The sequence below is a fragment of the Leuresthes tenuis genome, unplaced genomic scaffold (genome assembly GCF_036924035.1).
Source record: "Leuresthes tenuis unplaced genomic scaffold, fLeuTen1.0.hap1 SCAF_17, whole genome shotgun sequence".
Classification (NCBI taxonomy): Eukaryota; Metazoa; Chordata; class Actinopteri; order Atheriniformes; family Atherinopsidae; genus Leuresthes; species Leuresthes tenuis.
The window spans coordinates 3,128,679-3,151,409 of NW_027325371.1; the positions used below are offsets into that span (position 1 = coordinate 3,128,679).

General features: G+C 45.6%; 1 protein-coding gene across 1 annotated transcript in view; it reads left to right on the forward strand.

Moving 5' to 3' along the window:
- Window positions 1-22,731, forward strand: part of LOC140272967 (uncharacterized) — a 32,663-nt gene that overhangs the window by 1,122 nt on the left and 8,810 nt on the right. Inside the window, exons 2-33 of the mRNA XM_072368488.1 lie at window positions 2,456-2,738; window positions 3,497-3,667; window positions 4,071-4,227; window positions 5,488-5,515; window positions 5,763-5,862; window positions 7,663-7,689; window positions 8,016-8,039; window positions 8,174-8,266; window positions 8,359-8,422; window positions 8,519-8,617; window positions 11,054-11,197; window positions 11,274-11,369; window positions 11,446-11,564; window positions 11,681-11,833; window positions 11,921-12,094; window positions 13,424-13,591; window positions 15,263-15,377; window positions 15,461-15,654; window positions 15,741-15,862; window positions 16,730-16,799; window positions 17,379-17,539; window positions 17,627-17,735; window positions 17,815-17,946; window positions 18,029-18,235; window positions 18,541-18,678; window positions 18,753-18,876; window positions 18,982-19,153; window positions 19,363-19,575; window positions 19,967-20,111; window positions 20,187-20,393; window positions 21,503-21,607; window positions 21,681-21,833. Of these exons, the coding sequence (XP_072224589.1) occupies window positions 2,574-2,738; window positions 3,497-3,667; window positions 4,071-4,227; window positions 5,488-5,515; window positions 5,763-5,862; window positions 7,663-7,689; window positions 8,016-8,039; window positions 8,174-8,266; window positions 8,359-8,422; window positions 8,519-8,617; window positions 11,054-11,197; window positions 11,274-11,369; window positions 11,446-11,564; window positions 11,681-11,833; window positions 11,921-12,094; window positions 13,424-13,591; window positions 15,263-15,377; window positions 15,461-15,654; window positions 15,741-15,862; window positions 16,730-16,799; window positions 17,379-17,539; window positions 17,627-17,735; window positions 17,815-17,946; window positions 18,029-18,235; window positions 18,541-18,678; window positions 18,753-18,876; window positions 18,982-19,153; window positions 19,363-19,575; window positions 19,967-20,111; window positions 20,187-20,393; window positions 21,503-21,607; window positions 21,681-21,833 (4,149 nt within the window). The 5' untranslated portion in view covers window positions 2,456-2,573. The remainder of the gene's footprint in view (window positions 1-2,455; window positions 2,739-3,496; window positions 3,668-4,070; window positions 4,228-5,487; window positions 5,516-5,762; window positions 5,863-7,662; window positions 7,690-8,015; window positions 8,040-8,173; window positions 8,267-8,358; window positions 8,423-8,518; window positions 8,618-11,053; window positions 11,198-11,273; window positions 11,370-11,445; window positions 11,565-11,680; window positions 11,834-11,920; window positions 12,095-13,423; window positions 13,592-15,262; window positions 15,378-15,460; window positions 15,655-15,740; window positions 15,863-16,729; window positions 16,800-17,378; window positions 17,540-17,626; window positions 17,736-17,814; window positions 17,947-18,028; window positions 18,236-18,540; window positions 18,679-18,752; window positions 18,877-18,981; window positions 19,154-19,362; window positions 19,576-19,966; window positions 20,112-20,186; window positions 20,394-21,502; window positions 21,608-21,680; window positions 21,834-22,731) is intronic.

Below are 22,731 nucleotides of genomic sequence, written 5' to 3' on the forward strand. Positions count from 1 at the left end.
AGGGGTCAGGACCTCCCAGAAATGGTTAGAAATAACCAAGAAATGGGGAGTAAAGATTCAGTAGAACGGCTGCTGCAGCTCAAATTTGTGATAAGTTCAAGTTCCAACAAGAAAAAGGTGCCAGAACAGACGCTGCAGTTCGTTGTGTTCGGATAACGGCAGAAACCTGCATCTTTGTGCTCCGACTGCTGTTCATCTGAATATCATTTTGACACCTGAGAGGTTTGATGAACACAACAACACATGTGAGTTGAACCGACCTCCAGATTCTCCATTTCTCAGTCTAATTGAGCTCCTGTGGGACGAACCCAGCAAAGAGGAGACGTTCTGCAGCTGTTCTGCAGCTGTTCTGCAGCTGTTCTGCAGCTGTTCTGCAGCTGGTTTCTGCAGCTGTTCTGCAGCTGGTTTCTGCAGCTGTTCTGCAGCTGTTCTGCAGCTGTTCTGCAGCTGGTTTCTGCAGCTGTTCTGCAGCTGTTCTGCAGCTGTTCTGCAGCTGGTTTCTGCAGCTGTTCTGCAGCTGTTCTGCAGCTGTTCTGCAGCTGTTCTGCAGCTGTTCTGCAGCTGGTTTCTGCAGCTGTTCTGCAGCTGTTCTGCAGCTGGTTTCTGCAGCTGTTCTGCAGCTGGTTTCTGCAGCTGTTCTGCAGCTGTTCTGCAGCTGGTTTCTGCAGCTGTTCTGCAGCTGGTTTCTGCAGCTGTTCTGCAGCTGTTCTGCAGCTGTTCTGCAGCTGGTTTCTGCAGCTGGTTTCTGCAGCTGTTCTGCAGCTGGTTTCTGCAGCTGTTCTGCAGCTGGTTTCTGCAGCTGTTCTGCAGCTGTTCTGCAGCTGTTCTGCAGCTGTTCTGCAGCTGTTCTGCAGCTGGTTTCTGCAGCTGTTCTGCAGCTGTTCTGCAGCTGTTCTGCAGCTGGTTTCTGCAGCTGGTTTCTGCAGCTGTTCTGCAGCTGGTTTCTGCAGCTGTTCTGCAGCTGTTCTGCAGCTGTTCTGCAGCTGTTCTGCAGCTGTTCTGCAGCTGGTTTCTGCAGCTGTTCTGCAGCTGGTTTCTGCAGCACTTGACTGCGGTCCATAATGAGTTGATCACGCCACCAAGAAAGATGTAAATGTAAATGTAATTTATTTATACAGCCCTTTACAGCCCCTTTCCCTTTCGGTACCAAAGTGCTTTACAGCAGATAATAAATAAAGAAAAGAATAAGTACAAAACAATAAAATAACAGTAAACGCAATAAAATACAGCAAAATTGAATAAAATAATATAAAAGTGTCACCATACTACTGGGTATTAAATCTCCAAATGCTTATTAAGTCTACTGGGTATTAAAAGCCATCTGAAATAAGTAGGTTTTTAGCCTAGATTTAAAGAGGCTATGAAATAAATATGAAATAATATGCACAACTTCTCATAAAGATATGAGAAGTTGTGCATATTAAAATAACTGTACTATAGTTTACTTTATCTAAATATATCAAAATAAATTATACTTTAAGTTTAACTGAAATGACTAAACTAGATTTATTTTACAGTTTATAGCATTATAGAGTTGATAGATTGAGCACATTATTAATAAAATACCAACGAATTAATGACATATTGCCTTAATATTAGTGGCAGTTTTACAAAAAATCTTCAATATTCTTATAAAACAACGTAAGTAAGTCTGAATTACGCATTAAAAGTGGGGACTTTATCATGAATTTATGTTTTTTATCCAGTTCAAACGCGCTGGACTAACTTCTCTTAACTCTTTTTTGCTTTTCATTCACCAGATTTTCTAAAAAACTAAACTTCTCCTTGTTTTTCTGAATAATCTGAAGCTCTTTGGGGCTGAATCTGATCAGGAGTGGGCGCCTTGAACCGGTTTATTGTGCTCCGTTTACTGAACAGTATGATGGGAGTTAATACATAAGACATACTGAAGGATTCAGCTTCTTATTCTTATAACTTAACCCTCTAAAGTCACGTCCAAATCACATGACCGGTTTCAGATGATGTAGCAGTAAGACGTTTCAACTTGTGTTGAAAGTGTGGACTTCAAACTATTTATCAGTTTTTAAATTGTGTTGTTAGGCCAAGTAAAACCAGACTTATGATAAATAATTTACCCCAAACCTTTTCCTGATTATCATCATGTTTGGTGCAGGAAGAAACGGTAAAAACAGGCAGTTTTTCCACACACTTGGCACCAAACAAGGCAAAGTAAACAGTTTTTAAGGTGAAATATATGAAGGTAAAATCAAAAGTAGTCAAAACTGGACCCCAGAGGGTTAGATGATGTTTAGTCTGCAAACATCCAAAGCTTAAAGGTAGCGAAACTGAATAATAAATGATAAAAAAACTGGTGAATTTTACTTTTAAAAGTTGCCAAATTAACATAAAAACACGCTCTGCTTCAAGGCTAATCTGAGTTCTTGGGTTCTGACACAGAAGCTTTTATGTCTGACTGAATGTGTGACATCAACAGGACAGAAGTCAGAGCGAGGTCAGAGGTCAGCTCAACGCCCATCAGCTCAGAACCACCCGAGAACGCCGCCGCTTCCGTCCCACAGGCCGACCCGAACGCCAGCGGTGACGCTTCAAACATGGCTGACCTGCCAGCTGACGACAGCAAGTACCTGTTCCTGGAAAACGACTTCCACAACAGCGGGGTGGCCCAGGCCGACTGGGCCGCCAAGAAGATGGTGTGGGTGCCGTCCGAGAGGGAGGGCTTCGAGGCGGCGAGCGTCAGGGAGGAGAAGGGCCACCAGGTACGGATGATGTCATCAAATATTATACATGTTATATGAAGCTTCAGGTTGTCTTCTTCTAAATAATAAACGACTGGATTATATCAAAGGATAGTCACAAAAATCCAGGATTTGATGAAGTTCCACAGAGCTGCAGGATGTTTTCAGACATTTATCCCGTCTGTTTTTCTTCTTCTTCTTCTTCTACATGGAGAACTCTTTATAAACCTCCAATAAAAAAGAGAACTGGAGATCTCCAGTGGAGGATTTTACATGGTGCCATAGCCACAAATGCCTATTTATCTGTTTTTACTCAGTGTTTTAAACGTTTTTAAACCTTTCTGTGGTTTAGCCGAAAACATTTTTCATGTTTTTACTGAGTGCAATAGAGTTTTTTATCGTTTTAACTCGTGTTTTTAACCTATTTGGTGCTACTTTTACTGTCCCTGGTTTTATTTGTGGTGTCAGATACAGAAAAACTGAAAAACAAAAGTGTCAACTATTAAATTTTCTCGTAGGAGAAGCCAAACTGTCGATATATCTGATATATATATATTATATATCTAACGTTAAAGCCAGGCTGAGGCTGGAGTTTTGCTTCCACAGAGTCACCGGCAACATTGCAGAATTTGCACATCACTGGGCTCATGAGGGGATTTTATGCCATTTTCTAAAATAATTTATTGATCCTTTTATTGTTGAGTAGGTTGTGAAATGTGTTTTGATACGAAGTGTAAATAAAGTGCTGTTAAAAATCAAATCTTCTTCTTCTTCTGCAGGTGCTGGTGGAGCTCTCCAACGGTCAGAAGGTGACGGTGAACAAAGACGACGTCCAGAAGATGAACCCGCCCAAGTTCAGCAAAGTGGAGGACATGGCCGCCCTCACCTTCCTCAACGAGGCTTCAGTCCTGCAAAACCTGCGCGAGAGATACTTCTCCAGCCTGATTTATGTGAGAAACTCTCACATCTTTCTGTTTTAAGGGACCCACCTCGTATATTTTTGCTGTTTTTATGTCATAAAAGCATCAGAAGAAAGTAGCACGAGAAGAAATCTGTCTTTGACACAATAAATGGAAAGAAAAAGAGAATAAAAACACAATAATTCAGAAAAGAAAGTTTAGTTTATGGACAAATAAGGTCCTGAACTACTTCACACACTTAGTCAAGCTGAGAAAAAATATTCTACACAACAATCTGAGGAGAATTCTGTCAATTCTGCAGCATTTCTATCTTTCTATATCTTCGTTTTAATGACGTTTTAACGGCAGCTGCCTCTGCAGACAAAGAGAAAAATAAAATTCTCTGGAAAACTGTTGTTTTGGTGAGGAAGTAAAGTGATTTCTTCCCTCTCAGACGTACTCGGGTCTGTTCTGTGTGGTGGTGAATCCCTACAAGATGCTGCCCATCTACTCGGAAAAGATCATCGAGATGTACAAGGGCAAGAAACGCCACGAGGTGCCGCCACACATCTACTCCATCACCGACAACGCCTACAGGAACATGCTGCAGGGTAACTTTCCGCTGAGTTCCACTCAGAGAAATGAAATAACTGCTGCTGGAGGGATTTTTTCCCGCTGGCTTTTTCTGGATTATGTGGTTCTGTTGACCTCGTTGAGTGGAGACCTCCTAGATTCCCTCATGAACCAGACGATTAGGGGTAGTGTCAGTTACCAGAGGGACTCAGGACGCAGATGGGCGATTCTCACCAAACTGTCCTAACCTTTGCAAAAACAAATTTAGGTCAATTTTGCTGTTTATTTTTCTCTTATTAGTATCAAGCAGGGTCTCAATTAACTGGCTCAGTTAAAATTAGTGATCAATACACGTTGTTTAATACATTTTCGGAATGTTTTATTGAGTCGTTGACCAAATAAATTCATTACCGTAACACATTTTCAATGGATGGTAACTGAATATGTATGAAAAGGTAGACCTTTTATTTTTTTTCATTAATAGTTCAGAATAGTCACGAAATGTTTTTATTGATACAGTAATTTTAGTTATTATGTTCAGATGATAATATAATAACTGATGATTTGGGTCTTTTACGATGCTTTTGTGGTCTAACATGTGAAAGAGAGATTTCCAACCCTCACCTGTGGAGATGAGCTGATCCCTAGGCATGCAGTGAGGAGCTCAGCCACTCAGGAGGCCTTCCAGGGGAGGTGTTTATCATATGCTTCATAAGGAGGAGGCCTTCTAGCAGGCCTCGGACTGGTGGGAGAGATTATATCTTTGGTCATAGAGACACCCTGGAAGAGGTGGAGGAGGTGGCTCTGGAGGTCTGGAGATCTCTGCTGAAGCTGCTGCCCCTGTGGCCCGGGTCTTAAAACACAACAGATGGATACATTTTCCATTTTCCATTTAGGATTTCCACTTGCTCCAAAGATAAAACACAAGGATCTCAGATTATTCGACTCAAGATGGCGTGAGAATTATAAAAGAACAGAATCCACCTTCACTGCTCTGCACCAAGAAGAATAACGATTATTAACAGAAACTTGATGTGTTTTAGCTGTTTTTCATGTTAGTTCAGGATAGTTAAGGAGGTTTTGAGCAGCCCCGGTGACCCTCTCCGTGGACGGTGACCTCAGACCACCTCCAGACTTTCCGTTCGGCCACAAAACAGCCAAATATGGAACAGAAAGACCAGATTACAGCACATCCACCTGCTATTTTTACACCATCAGAACGATGGAGGCCTCAGAGTTCATGTGTGGTTGGTTCAACTTGACTTAAACATCTCGTGTTATTCTCTCTCTCTCCACAGATCGCGAGGATCAGTCTATTCTGTGCACGTGAGTCACTACTTTCCCTTTCCTCTCTGTGCATCTGAGCATTACTTAGTGTTAAACCTTGTTTAGTCTGTCAAAAATAGATAAAACCCCCATATTACCTGAAAAAATACTAAAAATAGAGACTTAAGCGATGAGTAAATGACCTTCTGCTGATCAGCTTTTCAAGTTGTTCTTCTGCTCGAGTGAAAAATGATGCAGAATATTAGCTCCAACCTGCATTAACTCGATTTAACTTGTTTCCACACAGAGGTGAGTCTGGAGCAGGGAAGACGGAAAACACCAAGAAGGTGATTCAGTACCTGGCCGTCGTCGCCTCTTCACACAAAGGGAAGAAGGACATCAACCCTGTGAGTTTGGGCAGGGGTGTAGAAATATTGATTGTAGCTTTTAGAAGTCAGATACAGACAAAAATCAGGTCCTTTCCAGGGGTTAAAATGAGTAAAAACAGCTTCAGGTGAGCATCACACGACATGTTACACTGAGTCATTATTTATGGAGCAAAACACAGTGAGTGAGAAACTAAGTGAACCCCTGATCCAGCAGCAGTGAGCTGCAGTGATGGTTTCCTGTGGGACGTTATCAGTCTCTCTCATGGTTCTGGAGGAATCTCGGCCCTCTTCTCTCCAGCGCTGCTTCAGCTCATTGAGGTTTGCAGCATTGGTTTCTGCACAGCTCTCTTAAGGTCCCACCACAGCATTTCAGTCAGGCTGAGGTCTGGACTCTGACTGGACCGTTGCAACACCTTGATTCTTCTCTTTTTCCCACATTCTGCTGTAGATCTGCTGCTGTGTTTGGGATCTTTGTCCTGTTGATGAGCCAGTTTCAGCCCAGCTTTAGCTGTGGGACAGATGGCCTCACATCTGACTCTAGAATACTTTGGTATCCAGAGGAGTTCATGGTGGACTCAATGACTGCAAGGTGCCCAGGTCCTGTGGCTGCAGAACCAGCCCAGATCATCAGCCCTCCACCACCGTGCTTGACAGCTGGTATGAGGTGTTTGTGCTGATATGCTGTGTTTGGTTTCCTCCAAACGTGCTGCTGTGCATTAGGACCAAACATCTCCACTTTGCTCTGGTCTGTCCAAAGGACATTGTTCCAGAAGTCTTGAGCTTTGTTCAGATGCAGCTTTGCAAACCTAAGCTGTGCTGCCATGTTCTTTTTAGAGAGAAGAGGCTTTCTCCTGCAGCCCTTCCAAACAAGCCATCCTTGTTCAGTCTTTTTCTAACTGTGCTGCTGCCATGACCTTTGACCTTTAACATGGCCTGTAGAGTCTGAGATGTAGCTCTGGGCTTTTTCACCTTGGGGTGACCTTTAACCTTTAACATGCTAACTGAGGCCTGTAGAGTCTGAGATGTAGCTCTGGGCTTCTTCACCTTGGGGTGACCTTTAACCTTTAACCTGCTAACTGAGGCCTGTGGAGTCTGAGATGTAGCTCTGGGCTTCTTCACCTTGGGGTGACCTTTAACCTTTAGCATGCTAACTGAGGCCTGTAGAGTCTGAGATGTAGCTCTGGGCTTCTTCACCTTGGGGTGACCTTTAACCTTTAACATGCTAACTGAGGCCTGTAGAGTCTGAGATGTAGCTCTGGGCTTCTTCACCTTGGGGTGAACTTGCTGGGACGTCCACTCCTGGGAAGATTGACAGCTGTCCTGAATGTTTTCCACTTGTGAATAATCTTTCTCTCTGTAGAATGATGGACTCCAGATAGTTTGGAAATGGCCTTATAACCCTTCCCAGACTGATGGGCAGCAACAGCTGCTTCTCTGAGATCATTGCTGGTGTCTTTCCTCCTTGGCATCGTGTTAAACTGACAGAACTTCTGCTTTTATAGAGCTGCTCACACTGACTGAGGATCAGTTAATCAGAGCATTGATCAGCAGCTCCTGGCTGCTTCTTACCCTCTTAATTCCTGTGGAAGCAGGAAGGGTTCACTTAGTTTTTCACTCACTTCTTCTGTGTTTTGTTCGATAATAACAGTGTAACATGTCATGTGTTCATCTTCATTCTACTTTTGTTTTCACATGACTTTAGACATTGAAAGTTTTAACAAAGTACCATGAAATAGAGCTTTAATTGGATTAATTCACTTTACCAAAGCTGTGATTGGTCACCAAACATTAAAGCACGTATTCTGCTGTAAATAACAGGACTCAGTTGCTGCAGCTGTGGCCAAGGTGAGGACAGATTGATGTTGTTTGTGCTTCTCTTGGGGCTTTCGGTCTGTTTCACATCCATATGAAGGAAGATTGAGAGCAAGAGGTGTTGCACTTTGTAATCTTCATATCTTCCCATAAATCCTGCGTGTGCTTCACTTAGCAGCGTTTCATCCAGCAGTGGGAAAGGTTTAGTGCTGCTTGACCCCTGAACTCTGCTGCTCTGATGCATCTTAAGCCTTAATAAGCCTTAATCTGAATGGAGCACCGTTTCTAGGTGAAGAAAAAACCTGCAGATTCTGATGGAAAGCTTTAAATTATGATGTTTTTCTTCCCTCTTCTTGCAGCAACAGTCAGGATCTCTGGCCTACGTGAGTTACATCTTCATCTTTGAAACTCTACAGATTTGTTTTCTGTGTCCTCCACATTGTCCTTGACAAACAGCAGCAGTCGCACACATGCATCATGTCCAGATGTTGACGTGTAAACTTGTTTCGGGCTGCAGGGGGAGCTGGAAAAGCAGCTGCTGCAGGCCAATCCCATCCTGGAGGCCTTTGGCAACGCTAAGACCATCAAGAACGATAACTCCTCACGATTTGTACGTTTATTTCACTAACACACGTGGAGATAAGTTACAGAAATACGGCAGCATATATATTAGATATTTCAGTTTCCTGCTGTCGTCCTCAGGGGAAGTTCATCAAACTCAACTTTGATGTGACCGGCTTTCTTGTCGGAGCAAATATTGACACCTGTATCCTTTTTTTTCGGTCCTTCTCAATCAGTTCATGTAAAATTAGAAGTATTAAAACAACCGGTTGTCTCTTTAACTCCTTCTTGACCTGATCAGACCTGCTGGAGAAGTCGCGTTGCATCCGTCAGGCCAACACAGAGAGAGCCTTTCACATCTTCTACTACATGGTGGCAGGAGCCAAAGACAAGATGAGGGGTGAGTTTCTGTTTCTGTATTTATCAGACGCTTTTATTCAAAGCGACTTACAAATGAAGATATAACAGCTATATAAAAAGCTAACAATGAGCTACATAGAAGGAACCCAGGAGTCGGACTCTGTCAGAGGGGACAGAGTAGAGATAGGGTGCAGGCATAGAAGGAAGTGCAGAAAGATAAAGTGCAGAGATAGAGGGGGGAGGGAAGTACAAGGTAAGTGCTGGGATAGGAGATGCTCTCTGAAGAGCTGGGTTTTCAGGAGCTTCTTGAAGATAGACAGGGACGCCCCTGTTCTGGTAGCGCTCGGTAGGTCATTCCACCATCGTGGGACGACACATGAACAGAGTTTGGATTGTCTTAGGCGTGGTGTAGGAGCTGCTAGACGACAATCCTGGGACCAACGGAGGGACCCAGTTGGGACAGAAGCCTTTGCAAGAGCATTCAAGCAGATGGAGCCGTTCCATTAAGCTCTTTGTAGCTAACATCAGGGACTTGAACCTGATGCGGGCGGCTAAGGGCAGCCAGAGGAGCTCAATGAACAGAGGGGGGACGGGTTCTTTTAGGCTGATCCAAGACCAGACGCACCGCCGCGTTCTGGACCATCTGCAGAGGTTTCACAGGCTGGAGACCAGTTAGGAAACCAGTTAGGAGAGCAGTTAGGAAACCAGTTAGGAAACCAGTTAGGAGACTAGTTAGGAGACAAGTTAGGAGACCAGTTAGGAGACCAGTTAGGAGACCAGTTAGGAGACAAGTTAGGAGACCAGTTAGGAGACCAGTTAGGAGAGCGTTGCAATAGTGAAGGCGGGAGATGACCATGGCCTGCACCAGGAGCTGGGGGGCATGTTGGGTCAGGTATGGTCTGATCTTTCTTATGTTTAGTAATGCAAAGCGGCACGAACGAGCAACCGAGGTAACGTGATCTTTGAAGGTTAGTTGGTCATCAATCATGACGCCCAAGTTTCTAGCAACCTTTGATGGAGCAAGAGATTCAGTTTGGATCCAGATGCTGTGGTGTCTGGTTGGTTTGGCTGGGAAGACCAGCAGCTCAGTTTTTGGGAGGTTAAGTTGGAGGTGATGGGCTTTCATCCATGTTGAATTACAGCCTCTAGTTTACAATCTGACGTTTCTTGGGGTCTTAAAGGGACATTTCTGCCATTTTCTTCCAGCTAACACCGTTTCCTGATAACTTAAAGTCCCTGTCTGTTGAAAATGAACTTTTTCACCTTGTTAACGCGCCCATATGGTGTTTTTTTCATGTGTTTCACAATATATCACAAACACAGCCAGCCATCAACATTATTTCTGAGCATAGACCCTCATAAAGGCGAGCTCAGACAGCTCAGACACTGTAGGAACTCATCCTGACTACTGGCAGGGTGGAAAAAGCACGACATGTGACATGTTCTGTAAGCCTTCGTGTTTAGCTACATTTACCAGAGGTAGACTCAGCTTTTACCAGAAATAACATTTGTTTGTAGCCTTCATATTTTAGCTGCTTCACCATTTATCAGGGAGATACCGCGACTATAAACAGTCAAATCCAGGAAGTTATCTCCGTTTGTGACTCCTCTGCAGAGGGAGAAACCAGGCAAAGTTATGGGAAGCTGCCAGGGTTTGTGAACAAGTGAAGGAATCTGTCTTTTAAACAAATTTAATGGTTGAATCTGAAGGTTTTCAGTTAAATTCTCAGCTGAGCGTTGCCCTACATAATGTAGGTCAGGGATACCCACATCCGGTCCTCGAGGGCCGCTGTCCTGCAGGTTTTAGACGTTTCCCTGCTTCCCAGCTCTGTGATCCTCCTCCTTTACTGTTAGCGCTCTGTCTGCAGTCTCTGTCTGCCCGGATAGTCTTAAAGCTGAGCAGAGAGGTGTAAGAGAAACAGATAATGTTGTCATCTTGATATTTCTGCTGAAATATCACGGCTCCAAGCTCGTTCATTTTATTCAACAGTGATCTCACATTTCAAATAACAATCAAAGGAAGAAATGGTTTAAACTTCCTCTTCCTTATTCTCCATTTTGTTCCTGCTCTGCATCCTAGACATCTCCTCTTCAACTCTTCTTACATCAGGGATACCCACATCCGGTCCTCGAGGGCCGCTGTCCTGCAGGTTTGAGATGTTTCCCTGCTTCAACACACCTGATTCAGATGAAATGGATCCCTTCAGAAGATTGTTAAGCTCTTCACAAACCTGCTAATGATGCATTGAGCTGAATCAGATGTGCTGAACATCTCAAACCTGCAGGACAGCGGCCCTCGAGGACCGGATGTGGGTATCCCTGATGTAAGAATACGGCGTAACGTGAGTATTATCTCAGAAATGAGGGAGCGTAAACTGCCAAATGAGATGCTGTTTGTTTCATTCTGCCAGCTACAGGCAGCAGATGGGAAATGATTTGCATAAATGTCTCTGAAGATGTCTCTGTGGTTTTGTAGAGGAGCTGCTGCTGGAGGACTTCAGCAGCTATCGTTTCCTGATAGCGGGTCACGTGGAGATCTCCGGCCAGCAAGACGATGAGGTGTTTGATGAGACCCTGGAGGCCATGGAGATCATGGGCTTTACTGAGGAGGAGAGATTAGGTACCAAGAGTTTTTCTTCTTTCTAAACAACGACCTGTGAGCACGCCGGGATTTTCACTCCTTCTCCTCTCTGCAGGGATGCTGAAGGTGGTGTCCACTGTGCTCCAGCTGGGCAACATCAAGTTTGAGAAGGAGAGGAACAGTGAGCAGGCCACCATGCCCGATAACACAGGTAACCATCTGCCTTCACCAGGCCTGTAAATGTACAGCGTAACGGCTCTGAATAACATCACAAATCCCCCCCACAGCGGCCCAGAAGGTGTGCCACCTGCAGGGCATCAACGTGACCGACTTCACTCGTGCCATCCTCACGCCTAGGATTAAGGTGGGGAGGGAGGTGGTGCAGAAGGCTCAGACCAAACAGCAGGTACCGCAGAAACCAAGCAAACCTCACCGAAGAGGCACAGAAATCAAACCACCTTCATTACCACTCGAAAGCAGCAACAAAACCATCCAAAAATGACCTGTAAATGTTCTCTTCAGGCTGATTTTGCGATTGAGGCTCTGGCTAAGGCCATGTACGAGCGTCTGTTTCGCTGGATCCTGGCCAGAGTCAACAAGACGCTGGATAAGAGTAAGAGACAGTCCACGTCCTTCCTGGGAATCCTGGACATCGCTGGCTTTGAGATTTTTGAGGTGAATTCCTCCTGAAAACAAAGATTTAAATGCCTCAGTGCTTGAATGACTCCTGTTGCTTTATTCTCCTAAACCGCTCGTCTCCAGGACAACTCGTTTGAGCAGCTCTGCATCAACTACACCAACGAACGTCTGCAGCAGCTCTTCAACCACACCATGTTCATCCTGGAGCAGGAGGAGTACAAGAGGGAAGGCATCCAGTGGAACTTCATCGACTTCGGCCTCGACCTGCAGCCCTGCATCGAGCTCATCGAGAGGCCGGTCAGTCTGGCGGCAAACATATGTCCTTAAAAACATACTTATTTTAGCTCAAAACACATGCAGTTTGAATTTTCAGTTTGAAGTCCCACTCCAGCTGTTAATAATCCCCTAATAACTCATCTGTGTCCATCAAAGTTGTACATTTTGAAGTTTCTGCCACAAAAATCCTCTGATGGCCTCTGAAAAGGGCTTAAAGAATGAAGATGAAATATATTCTTCTTGCTCTAATCCTCCTCCTTTACTGTTAGCGCTCTGTCTGCAGTCTCTGTCTGCCCGGATAGTCTTAAAGCTGAGCAGAGAGCTGTTAGAGCTGTTCCTGCAGCCAGGTCCAGGATTCCACCATCTGTTGTTAACCAGCTCTGTGATCCTCCTCCTTTACTGTTAGCGCTCTGTCTGCAGTCTCTGTCTGCCCGGATAGTCCTAAAGCTGAGCAGAGAGCTGTTAGAGTTGTTCCTGCAGCCAGGTCCAGGATTCCACCATCTGTTGTTAACCAGCTCTGTGATCCTCCTCCTTTACTGTTAGCGCTCTGTCTGCAGTCTCTGTCTGCCCGGATAGTCCTAAAGCTGAGCAGAGAGCTGTTAGAGTTGTTCCTGCAGCCAGGTCCAGGATTCCACCATCTGTTGTTAACCAGCTCTGTAATCCTCCTTTACTGTTAGCGCTGTCTGCAGTCTCTGTCTGCCCGGATAGTCTTAAAGCTGAGCAGAGAGCTGTTAGAGCTGTTCCTGCAGCCAGGTCCAGGATTCCACCATCTGTTGTTAACCAGCTCTGTGATCCTCCTCCTTTACTGTTAGCGCTCTGTCTGCAGTCTCTATCTGCCCAGATAGTCTTAAAGCTGAGCAGAGAGGTGTAAGAGAAACAGATAATATTGTCATCTTGATATTTCTGCTGAAATATCACGGCTCCAAGCTCGTTCATTTTATCCAACAGTGATCTCACATTTCCCATAACAATCAAAGGAAGAAATGGTTTAAACTTCCTCTTCCTTATTCTCCATTTTGTTCCTGCTCTGCATCCTAGACGTCTCCTCTTCAACTCGCCTGGATTTGTGCTCTTATTCCAGGCATTACTTTGAATTAATTCGAAAGCTCAACCAACTGCTTCAACATACAAACAAACACATTATAACAGATGTTGAAAAGTGTCAAAAATACCAGCAGATGTTTGCCCTGAGGTCCCTGCTTATGTGAGAGATGTTCAAACCTGAACTGCAACACCTACCTGTCCTTAAATCCACGCCATGCTCTACTGCAGAAGCAACTGCAACAGGAGATAAATGCAAAGATAAAATTCCCTGTCTCTGATTCCTCTGTGTGCTTCGATGTCCTGCAGAACAACCCACCGGGCATCCTGGCCCTGCTGGACGAGGAGTGCTGGTTCCCCAAAGCCACCGATTTGTCGTTCGTGGACAAGTTAATGAACACCCACACCGGTCACGTAAAGTTCTCCAAACCGAAACAACTCAAACTGATGTTCACTGTGCTGCACTACGCTGGTAAGGTGAGGATCACTGAAGGCTTCAGGAAACAAGTACACCAAGTATGGATTAATCCACCACAGAAAATAGTCCCAAATTAATGCATTTCTCTCTGTTTGAGGAACACTTGCTAAACAACTGTTTTATCCAGCTCTTACAGGGAATTACTGAGCCTATTGAACATAGGAAACCATATATTTATGGTGTTTATTGATATTTTATCCAAAGCGACTTACAGGTAGGCAGGTAGGGTAAAGGGGGCCTTGCCTAAGGACCCCTACTGGAGGTAGTTTCAGGAAACAAATACCCCAAGTATGGATTAATCCACCACAAAAAATAGTCCCAAATTAAGGCCTTTCTCTCTGTTTGAGGAACACTTGCTAAACAACTGCTTTATCCAGCTCTTACAGGGAATTACTGAGCCTATTGAACATAGGAAACCATATATTTATGGTTTATATTGATATTTTATCCAAAGCGACTTACAGGTAGGCAGGTAGGGTAAGGGGGCCTTGCCTAAGGACCCCAACTGGAGGTAGTTTCAGGAAACAAATACACCAAGTATGGATCAATCCACCACAGAAAATAGTCCCAAATTAATGCATTTCTCTCTGTTTGAGGAACACTTGCTAAACAACTGCTTTATCCAGCTCTTACAGGGAATTGCTGAGCCTATTGAACATAGGAAACCATATATTTATGGTTTATATTGATATTTTATCCAAAGCGACTTACAGGTAGGCAGGTAGGGTAAAGGGGGTCTTGCCTAAGGACCCCTACTGGAGGTAGTTTCAGGAAACAAATACACCAAGTATGGATCAATCCACCACAGAAAATAGTCCCAAATTAACGCATTTCTCTCTGTTTGAGGAACACTTGCTAAACAACTGCTTTATCCAGCTCTTACAGGGAATTACTGAGCCTATTGAACATAGGAAACCATATATTTATGGGGTTTATGTTATGTTTATGCATTTAGCAGACGCTTTTATCCAGAGCGACTTACAGGTAGGGTAAGGGGGCCTTGCCTAAGGACCCCAACTGGAGGTAGTTTCAGGAAACAAATACCCCAAGTATGGATTAATCCACCATAGAAAATAGTCCCAAATTAACGCATTTCTCTCTGTTTGAGGAACACTTGCTAAACAACTGCTTTATCCAGCTCTTACAGGGAATTACTGAGCCTATTGAACATAGGAAACCATATATTTATGGTTTATATTGATATTTTATCCAAAGCGACTTACAGGTAGGCAGGTAGGGTAAGGGGGCCTTGCCTAAGGACCCCTAAGGACCCCAACTGGAGGTAGTTTCAGGAAACAAATACACCAAGTATGGATTAATCCACCACAGAAAATAGTCCCAAATTAACGCATTTCTCTCTGTTTGAGGAACACTTGCTAAACAACTGTTTTATCCAGCTCTTACAGGGAATTGCTGAGCCTATTGAACATAGGAAACCATATATTTATGGTGTTTATGTTATGTTTATGCATTTAGCAGATGCTTTTATCCAAAGCAACTTACAGGTAGGCAGGTAGGGTAAAGGGGGTCTTGCCTAAGGACCCCAACTGGAGGTAGTACCTTTCATGCAGGGGATTTGAACCCAGGTCACCCACATCAAAGGTGGCAATCTTACCACTACACTATCCAGTGTACTTTAAAGATAGAATGACTGACTTTTACACTTCCAGGTTGATTATAATGCGGACAACTGGCTGACAAAGAACATGGACCCTCTGAATGACAACGTAACCGCTCTGCTCAACAACTCCTCCAGCACCTTCATCCAGGACCTGTGGAAAGACGGTCAGTCCTCCACAACCACCACCCAAACAGGCTCACATTAAATCTGTAGCATGGTTGTAAACGGCGTGAATCTTCCCTGTCAGTGGATCGAGTGGTGGGTCTGGATACGATCACCAAAATGTCCCAGAGTTCTGTGCCCAGCTCCACCAAATCCAAGAAGGGTATGTTTCGCACGGTGGGGCAGCTGTACAAAGAGTCTCTGGGCAAACTGATGACCACGCTGCACAACACGCAGCCCAACTTCATCCGCTGCATCATTCCCAACCACGAGAAGAGGGTGAGAGGTGCTTTTATGTATGTTTTATATAGGCAGGAGTCACGGCAGGTTGCATAGATTCAGGGCGTGTTGCTGCTGTGCTGCAGGCCGGTAAGATGGATTCCCACCTGGTGCTGGAGCAGCTGAGGTGCAACGGCGTGCTGGAGGGCATTCGGATCTGCAGGCAGGGATTTCCAAACCGCATTGTGTTCCAGGAGTTCAGGCAGAGGTGAGGAAGCCGTCTCAGACCATTTATACTGAATCCTTTAGATGCTCAGAGGCATCCGACATGACTTTCATTGCTCTGTTAGGAGAGAATAATTTAATTTTTATGCACAACGATACATCTGCATTGCACCAAATTATCAAATTTATCTACCAAAATGTTTCTGTTCTTTAAAAATGATTTATTCTTTATTCTTCTGTTAAATAAACCTTCTGCAACAGCTTGATCAAGGTGAGAGGATATGTAGGGCTGCAGTTCCTCAATGCAACCACTGGAGGGCAGCGAACTTGAATATTTCTTTGTTGTCAATTGTGGATAAAAGTGTTTTAAAAGTGTAAAAATATAAAAAAAACACTTCAAACTCAGATCCAAAGCTTCAGATTGTAAGCTGGCCACAACAAAAACAACAAATTAGAGGTCAGACGCTCAGATGGACCTCCTCGTAGCAAACCCCAGCTGGTCGAGGCAGATGACCGTCCTTCCCGGTTCTGGTTCTGATGGTTTCTTCCTATTAAAAGGGAGTTTTTTCTTTCCAGAGTCGCCTCATGCAGCTCAGGTCGGGGGATTGGATCAAAGAGAAGTGAAATCTGTTGGTTTCCTTTGGCTTCTCAACATCTTTATTTTCCTTTGAATGACTTTGATTTTATTGGATTATTATTGTCTTACAGTGAATTTGACTGTGAGGTGATATTTGTTGTGATTTGGCACTTTTTTACTACCATAGCAACCGTCACCTGGGTGACATGACTGATATATTAACCCTGAATAAATCAGCGGCAGCACATTTTACTGACTGTCACTTCAGTATAATGCAGTGGATGTTTGTGTGTCTTCAAAGGAAGTCGACCAAAGCTGTTGTTTTGTTTCCAGGTACGAGATCTTGGCTGCCAGCGCCATCCCCAAAGGCTTCATGGATGGGAAGCAGGCGTGTTCTCTGATGGTAAGCGAACCGATTACTCATAATATCTGTCATATCTGTCATTCCCACCTGACGACCACACGGTCTCAGCACCAATCTCAGACTGTCTCTCTGACATATCAACATGGATGAAAGCCCATCACCTCCAGCTTAACCTCCCAAAAACTGAGCTGCTGGTCTTCCAGCCAAACCAACCAAACACCACAGCATCTGCATCCAAACTGAATCTCTGGCTCCATCAAAGGTTGCCAGAAACTTGGGTGTCATGATTGATGACCAACTAACCTTCAAAGATCACGTTACCTCGGTTACTCGTTCAGCCGCTTTGCATTACTAAACATAAGAAAGATCAGACCATACCTGACCCAACATGCCCCCCAGCTCCTGCTGCAGGCCATGGTCTCCTAACTGTTCTCCTAACTGGTTTCCTAACTGGTTTCCTAACTGGTTTCCTAACTGCTAGCTGTTAGCTTTTTATATAGCTGTTATATCTTCATTTGTAAGTCGCTTTGGATAAAAGCGTCTGATAAATACAGAAACATATTAACACAACCTGAAGAGAGCTCGTCCCTTAAATTTACCTCCACCTGTCGTTTCCAGGTAAAACATCTGGAACTGGACCCCAACTTGTACCGCATTGGTCAGAGTAAGATGTTCTTCAGGACGGGGGTTCTGGCTCAGCTGGAGGAGGAGCGGGACCTCAAACTGACCGTCGTCATCATCGCCTTCCAGGCACAAGCTCGGGGCTTCTTGGGCCGCAGGTGAGAACATTTCGGGGAGTTGAATCCTGGATCCTGTTGCAGCCTTTTGAGGAGTCACCCTGATTCTTCACGTGTGCACGTTTTCAGGGCTTTCAGCAAACGTCAGCAGCAGCTGACCGCCATGAAGGTCATCCAGAGGAACTGCGCCTGTTACCTCAAACTGAGGAACTGGCAGTGGTGGAGGCTTTTTACCAAGGTTGAAGGCTCATTTTAGCGCTTAGGTTCAGGTGACATTCGTTGGAAAGTAGAAACTAATGTGTCTGTCCATGGCTCAGGTGAAGCCCCTGCTGCAGGTGACCAGGCAAGAGGAGGAGATGGGTCAGAAGGAGGAGGAGCTAAAGGTAGTCAAAGAGGTGGCGGCCAAGACTGAGGCTGAACTGAAGGACGTTACCCAGAAACACACGCAGGTGCAACAAATACAGCTTCTTATTCAGTTAATTTCAACTTTAAAAATGACATTCGAGGACTGATGGAGGCATCCGATTGCAGCTGATGGAGGAGCGGGCGCAGCTGGAGTTGAAGCTTCAGGCGGAGACAGAGCTGTTCGCTGAGGCTGAGGACATGAGGGTGCGTCTGGAGGCCAAGAAGCAGGAGCTGGAGGAGGTCCTGCACGAGATGGAGGCCCGGCTGGAGGAGGAGGAGGAGCGCAGCATCTCCCTGCAGCAGGAGAAGAAAGACGTGGAGCAGGAGCTGCAGGTCTGAGGCGTTTGTGTTCACCGTTCTGCAGGAAAAACTCGAATAAGAGGCAGACTCAGACATTTAAGAGGCCGGAAACCGAGTTTAGAGTCAGAATGTGCAGTTAAAATGAGTTATTGCTCCTGTTCTTTGACCTGAAGCAACAAGCAGATCATTTTACAGGCAGGTTAATAGATAAATAAATGCTAACAGATGCTAATCAATCAAAACGTTTTCTACAACAGAACATTTAAAGAACTGCAAGATATTAATAAACATTTAAAAGTAGAATAATTAAGCTGTTTTTCCCTTTTTTCCGCCTGCAGCTGATGGAGGTTCGCATCGGAGAGGAGGAGGATGCCCGGCAGAGGCTGCAGCTGGAGAAAGCTGCTGTGGAGGGGAAGGTGAAGAAGCTGGAGGAGGACATCCTGCTCATGGAGGACCAGAACAACAAGCTGCAGAAGGTAAAAGAGGCGCCGCATCGCGTGGCAGAAAGCTTCGTGAACAGCAGCTACTGCACTCCTGTCTGTGCTTTCAGGAGCGGAAACTTGTGGAGGAGCGCATGGCCGACATGAGCTCCAACCTGGCTGAAGAGGAGGAGAAGTCCAAGAATCTGAGCAAACTGAAGAGCAAACACGAGTCCATGATCTCTGACCTGGAGGGTGAGTCAGAACTTAATCACCATCGTGTCTTTAGCAGCATTTATTCACCTTTTAGGCGCTGACATTGGTCTGCAAATCAAGTTGAACGTCATGTTCTGTGTTCAGTGCGGTTTAAGAAGGAGGAGAAAGCTCGTCAGGACATGGAGAAGGCAAAGAGGAAGGTGGAGGCCGAGCTGGCCGACCTGCAGGAGCAGTACGCCGACCTGCAGGAGCAACTAACCGAGCTCCGAGCCCAGTTAGCCGCCAAAGAAGAGGAGCTCCAGGCCACGCAGGCCCGGTGAGAGGAAATACGCTGCAGAGGATGCAGTGACCATGTTTATCCAGTTTTAGCAGCAGAAATGAGCTCTTTCTTTTTAAAAAATTATTATTTTCAGCTCATCATGCATCTGTAAATCCACATATTCAGAACAATCCAAATAAAACCAGAAACAGGAGATGAAGAAACTCAAATCTCACTCATTTCCTTCCCGACAAAACTGTCCACAGCTTGGAGGAGGAGAGCAGTCAGCGTGGGGCTGCGGTGAAGAGGATTCGGGAGCTGGAGGCGCAGCTTTCAGAGCTGCTGGAGGACTTGGAGGCTGAAAGGGCGGCGAGAGGGAAGGCCGAAGCAGCTCGACGGGACCTCGGGGAGGAGCTCAACGCCCTGCGCAGCGAGCTGGAGGACAGTCTGGACACAACGGCCGCCCAGCAGGAGCTTCGGTCTGTGACCCACATGCTCATTTTGAGCTGTGATGATTACGATTTTGTTTATATTTATGCATTTAGTAGAACGCTTTTATCCAAAGCAACTTACAGATAGGCAGGTAGGGTAAGGGGGTCTTGCCTAAGGACCCCTACTGGAGGTAATAACTTTCATGCAGGGGATTTTGAACCCAGATTTCCCACATGAAAGGTGGCAATCACACCACTACACTATCCAGTCCCCACTATCCAGATTTTAGAATCAATATCAGATTAATAGATAACGAATGGCACAAAACGACTTTCTGAGACTACTCAGTAAAGAGCAGCGTCATCTGCGTAAAGGTTTATACGAGCCGTTTTCTTTTATTTCTTGGTTGTGATGCTGAGTTGTGTTTGTGGTCGGCAGCGCAAAGCGTGAGCAGGAGGTGGCCATGTTGAAGAAAGCCATGGAGGACGAGGGGCGGAGCCACGAGGCCCAGATACAGGACCTGAGGCAGAAACATAACCAGGCGGTGGAGGAGCTCAGCGAGCAGCTGGAGCAAGCCAAGAGGGTCAGCTCACGCTACGCCTTCACTTTAAAAACAGCCAACTTCTTCACACATTAAGCTCAAATTTACTCCATCCAGGTGAGGGCCGGTCTGGAGAAAGCCAAGCAAGCTCTGGAGAAGGAGTCGGCGGATTTGAGTGCCGACCTGCGATCCCTCGGCAGCGCCAAACAGGACGTGGAGCAAAAGAAGAAGAAGGTGGAGGGTCAGCTGAACGACCTGAACTCACGCTTCAATGAGAGCGAGCGGCAGAGGAACGAGCTCGGAGAGCGAGTCTCAAAGATGGCCGTGAGTTACACTGAGAACATGTTATAAATGAGGTAGAAGCTAATTCAATGCTTTCCATCAGAGTCTGTAGGTTTTTATCTCGAAAAGGTTAAAGGTTAAAGGTCATGACAGCACAGTTAGAAAAAGACTGAACAAGGATGGCTTGTTTGGAAGGGCTGCAGGAGAAAGCCTCTTCTCTCTAAAAAGAACATGGCAGCACAGCTTAGGTTTGCAAAGCTGCATCTGAACAAAGCTCAAGACTTCTGGAACAATGTCCTTTGGACAGACCAGAGCAAAGTGGAGATGTTTGGTCCTAATGCACAGCAGCACGTTTGGAGGAAACCAAACACAGCATATCAGCACAAACACCTCATACCAGCTGTCAAGCACGGTGGTGGAGGGCTGATGATCTGGGCTGGTTCTGCAGCCACAGGACCTGGGCACCTTGCAGTCATTGAGTCCACCATGAACTCCTCTGGATACCAAAGTATTCTAGAGTCAGATGTGAGGCCATCTGTCCCCCAGCTAAAGCTGGGCTGAAACTGGCTCATCAACAGGACAAAGATCCCAAACACAGCAGCAGATCTACAGCAGAATGTGGGAAAAAGGAAAGAATCAAGGTGTTACAATGGTCCAGTCAGAGTCCAGACCGACATATTTACTGTAGGATTGTAAATTCAACTCAATTTTATTTATATAGCGCCAGATTACAACAATTGTCATCTTAAGGCACTTAAGTAATATAGTCCAATGTGTCGTCAGTAGAGTCTGAGCGTCAGTCCGTCTCCCTTTGGACAGACCAGACCAAAGTGGAGATGTTTGGTCATAATGCACAGCTTAGGTTTGCAAAGCTGCATCTGAACTCCACAGATTCATTAAACAGCTGCTGCAGACTCTCTGTTAGTGGCTTCAGTTTGACTCAAGTCATGGTTGTTGGATCCCTGGATGCTCTGCGGTGTTATGGACCATCTGCAGGGGAGGGATCCCCATGATCTACACCAGGAGTTGGCTGGTTTACTGAGTCAGATTCCACCGGATTTATGTGATGCTGCAAAGAGACGTGACCAAAAGACAGACCCAGAGGAGGAGAACCGGCCATCACAGTTTTATCACATCTTCTCCTCTTCCAGGTGGAGCTGGACAGTGCTGCTGGTCTGCTGAACGAAGCCGAAGGAAAGAACATCAAGCTGAGTAAAGACGTCTCCAGCCTGTCTTCTCAGCTTCACGACGCACAGGTGAGCAAAGGCTTCAGGTGTCGGCTTCAGGTCAGAACCAGCGTCTGAATGAGTCCATATTCCCGTCCTGCAGGAGCTGCTCTCTGAGGAGACGCGACAGAAGCTGAATCTGTCCGGACGCCTGCGTCAGACGGAGGAGGACCGGAGCAGCCTGATGGAGCAGCTGGAGGAGGAGGCTGAGGCCAAGCGGGCCGTGGAGAGGCAGGTCTCCAGCCTCAACATGCAGGTCAGTGGCTCAGACATGGGATGATGTGGGGAGATCAGGCAGGTAAACGCACACCTCAGGTTGGTGTGTAACCGGGGCTCACACCAAAAGCCGCTCACAACCCGCCGCTTCTGCTTCTTCTGCCGCCGGAAGCGGCCAAAGGGGCGGGGCTTATATGTATAGCAACTAGCAGATATATATAATAATCCATCCATTTTCCCTCTTTCACCATGGATCCTATTCTTGGCCTTCTTTGTGTTTCTTTGTGTTTGCGTTCTGCCGTTTTCTGCTTTTTTTCGCCCTTTTTTCCGCCTTTTTTCCGCCTTCGGAATCCAGATCGGCCCTAATTGGCTGTCGTTGCGTAGCGTCGCTGCTCATTTGCATAAAGTTGAGCCTTTCTCAACTCTTGAAGCTCACGACGCTCACAACCCGCCGCTTCTGCTTCTTTTGCCGTCGGAAGCGGCCAAAGGGGCGGGGCTTATATGTATAGCAACTAGCAGATATATATAATAATCCATCCATTTTCCCTCTTTCACCATGGATCCTACTCTTGGCAGCCATCTTTCTTTGTGTTTCTTTGTGTTTGCGCTCTGCCGTTTTCCACCTTTTTCCGCTCTTTTCCACCTTTTTTCCGCCTTCGGAATCCAGATCGGCCCTAATTGGCTGTCGTTGTGTCGCATCACTGCTCATTTGCATAAAGTTGAGCCTTTCTCAACTCTTGAAGCTCACGAAGCTCACAACGCCGGCCGCTCATCGACGCCAGCTTACATTGAAAATGAATGGCAGCTGGCCGCTCACGACGCTTTTACTTTTACTACTAAAGACCCGGGTCTTTAGTAGCTTTGAACACCAGTTTTCCACTTTGTTTTTCCACTGTTGTGGCTTAAAAACAGCTGTTTTCCTCCTAAAGACATCATAA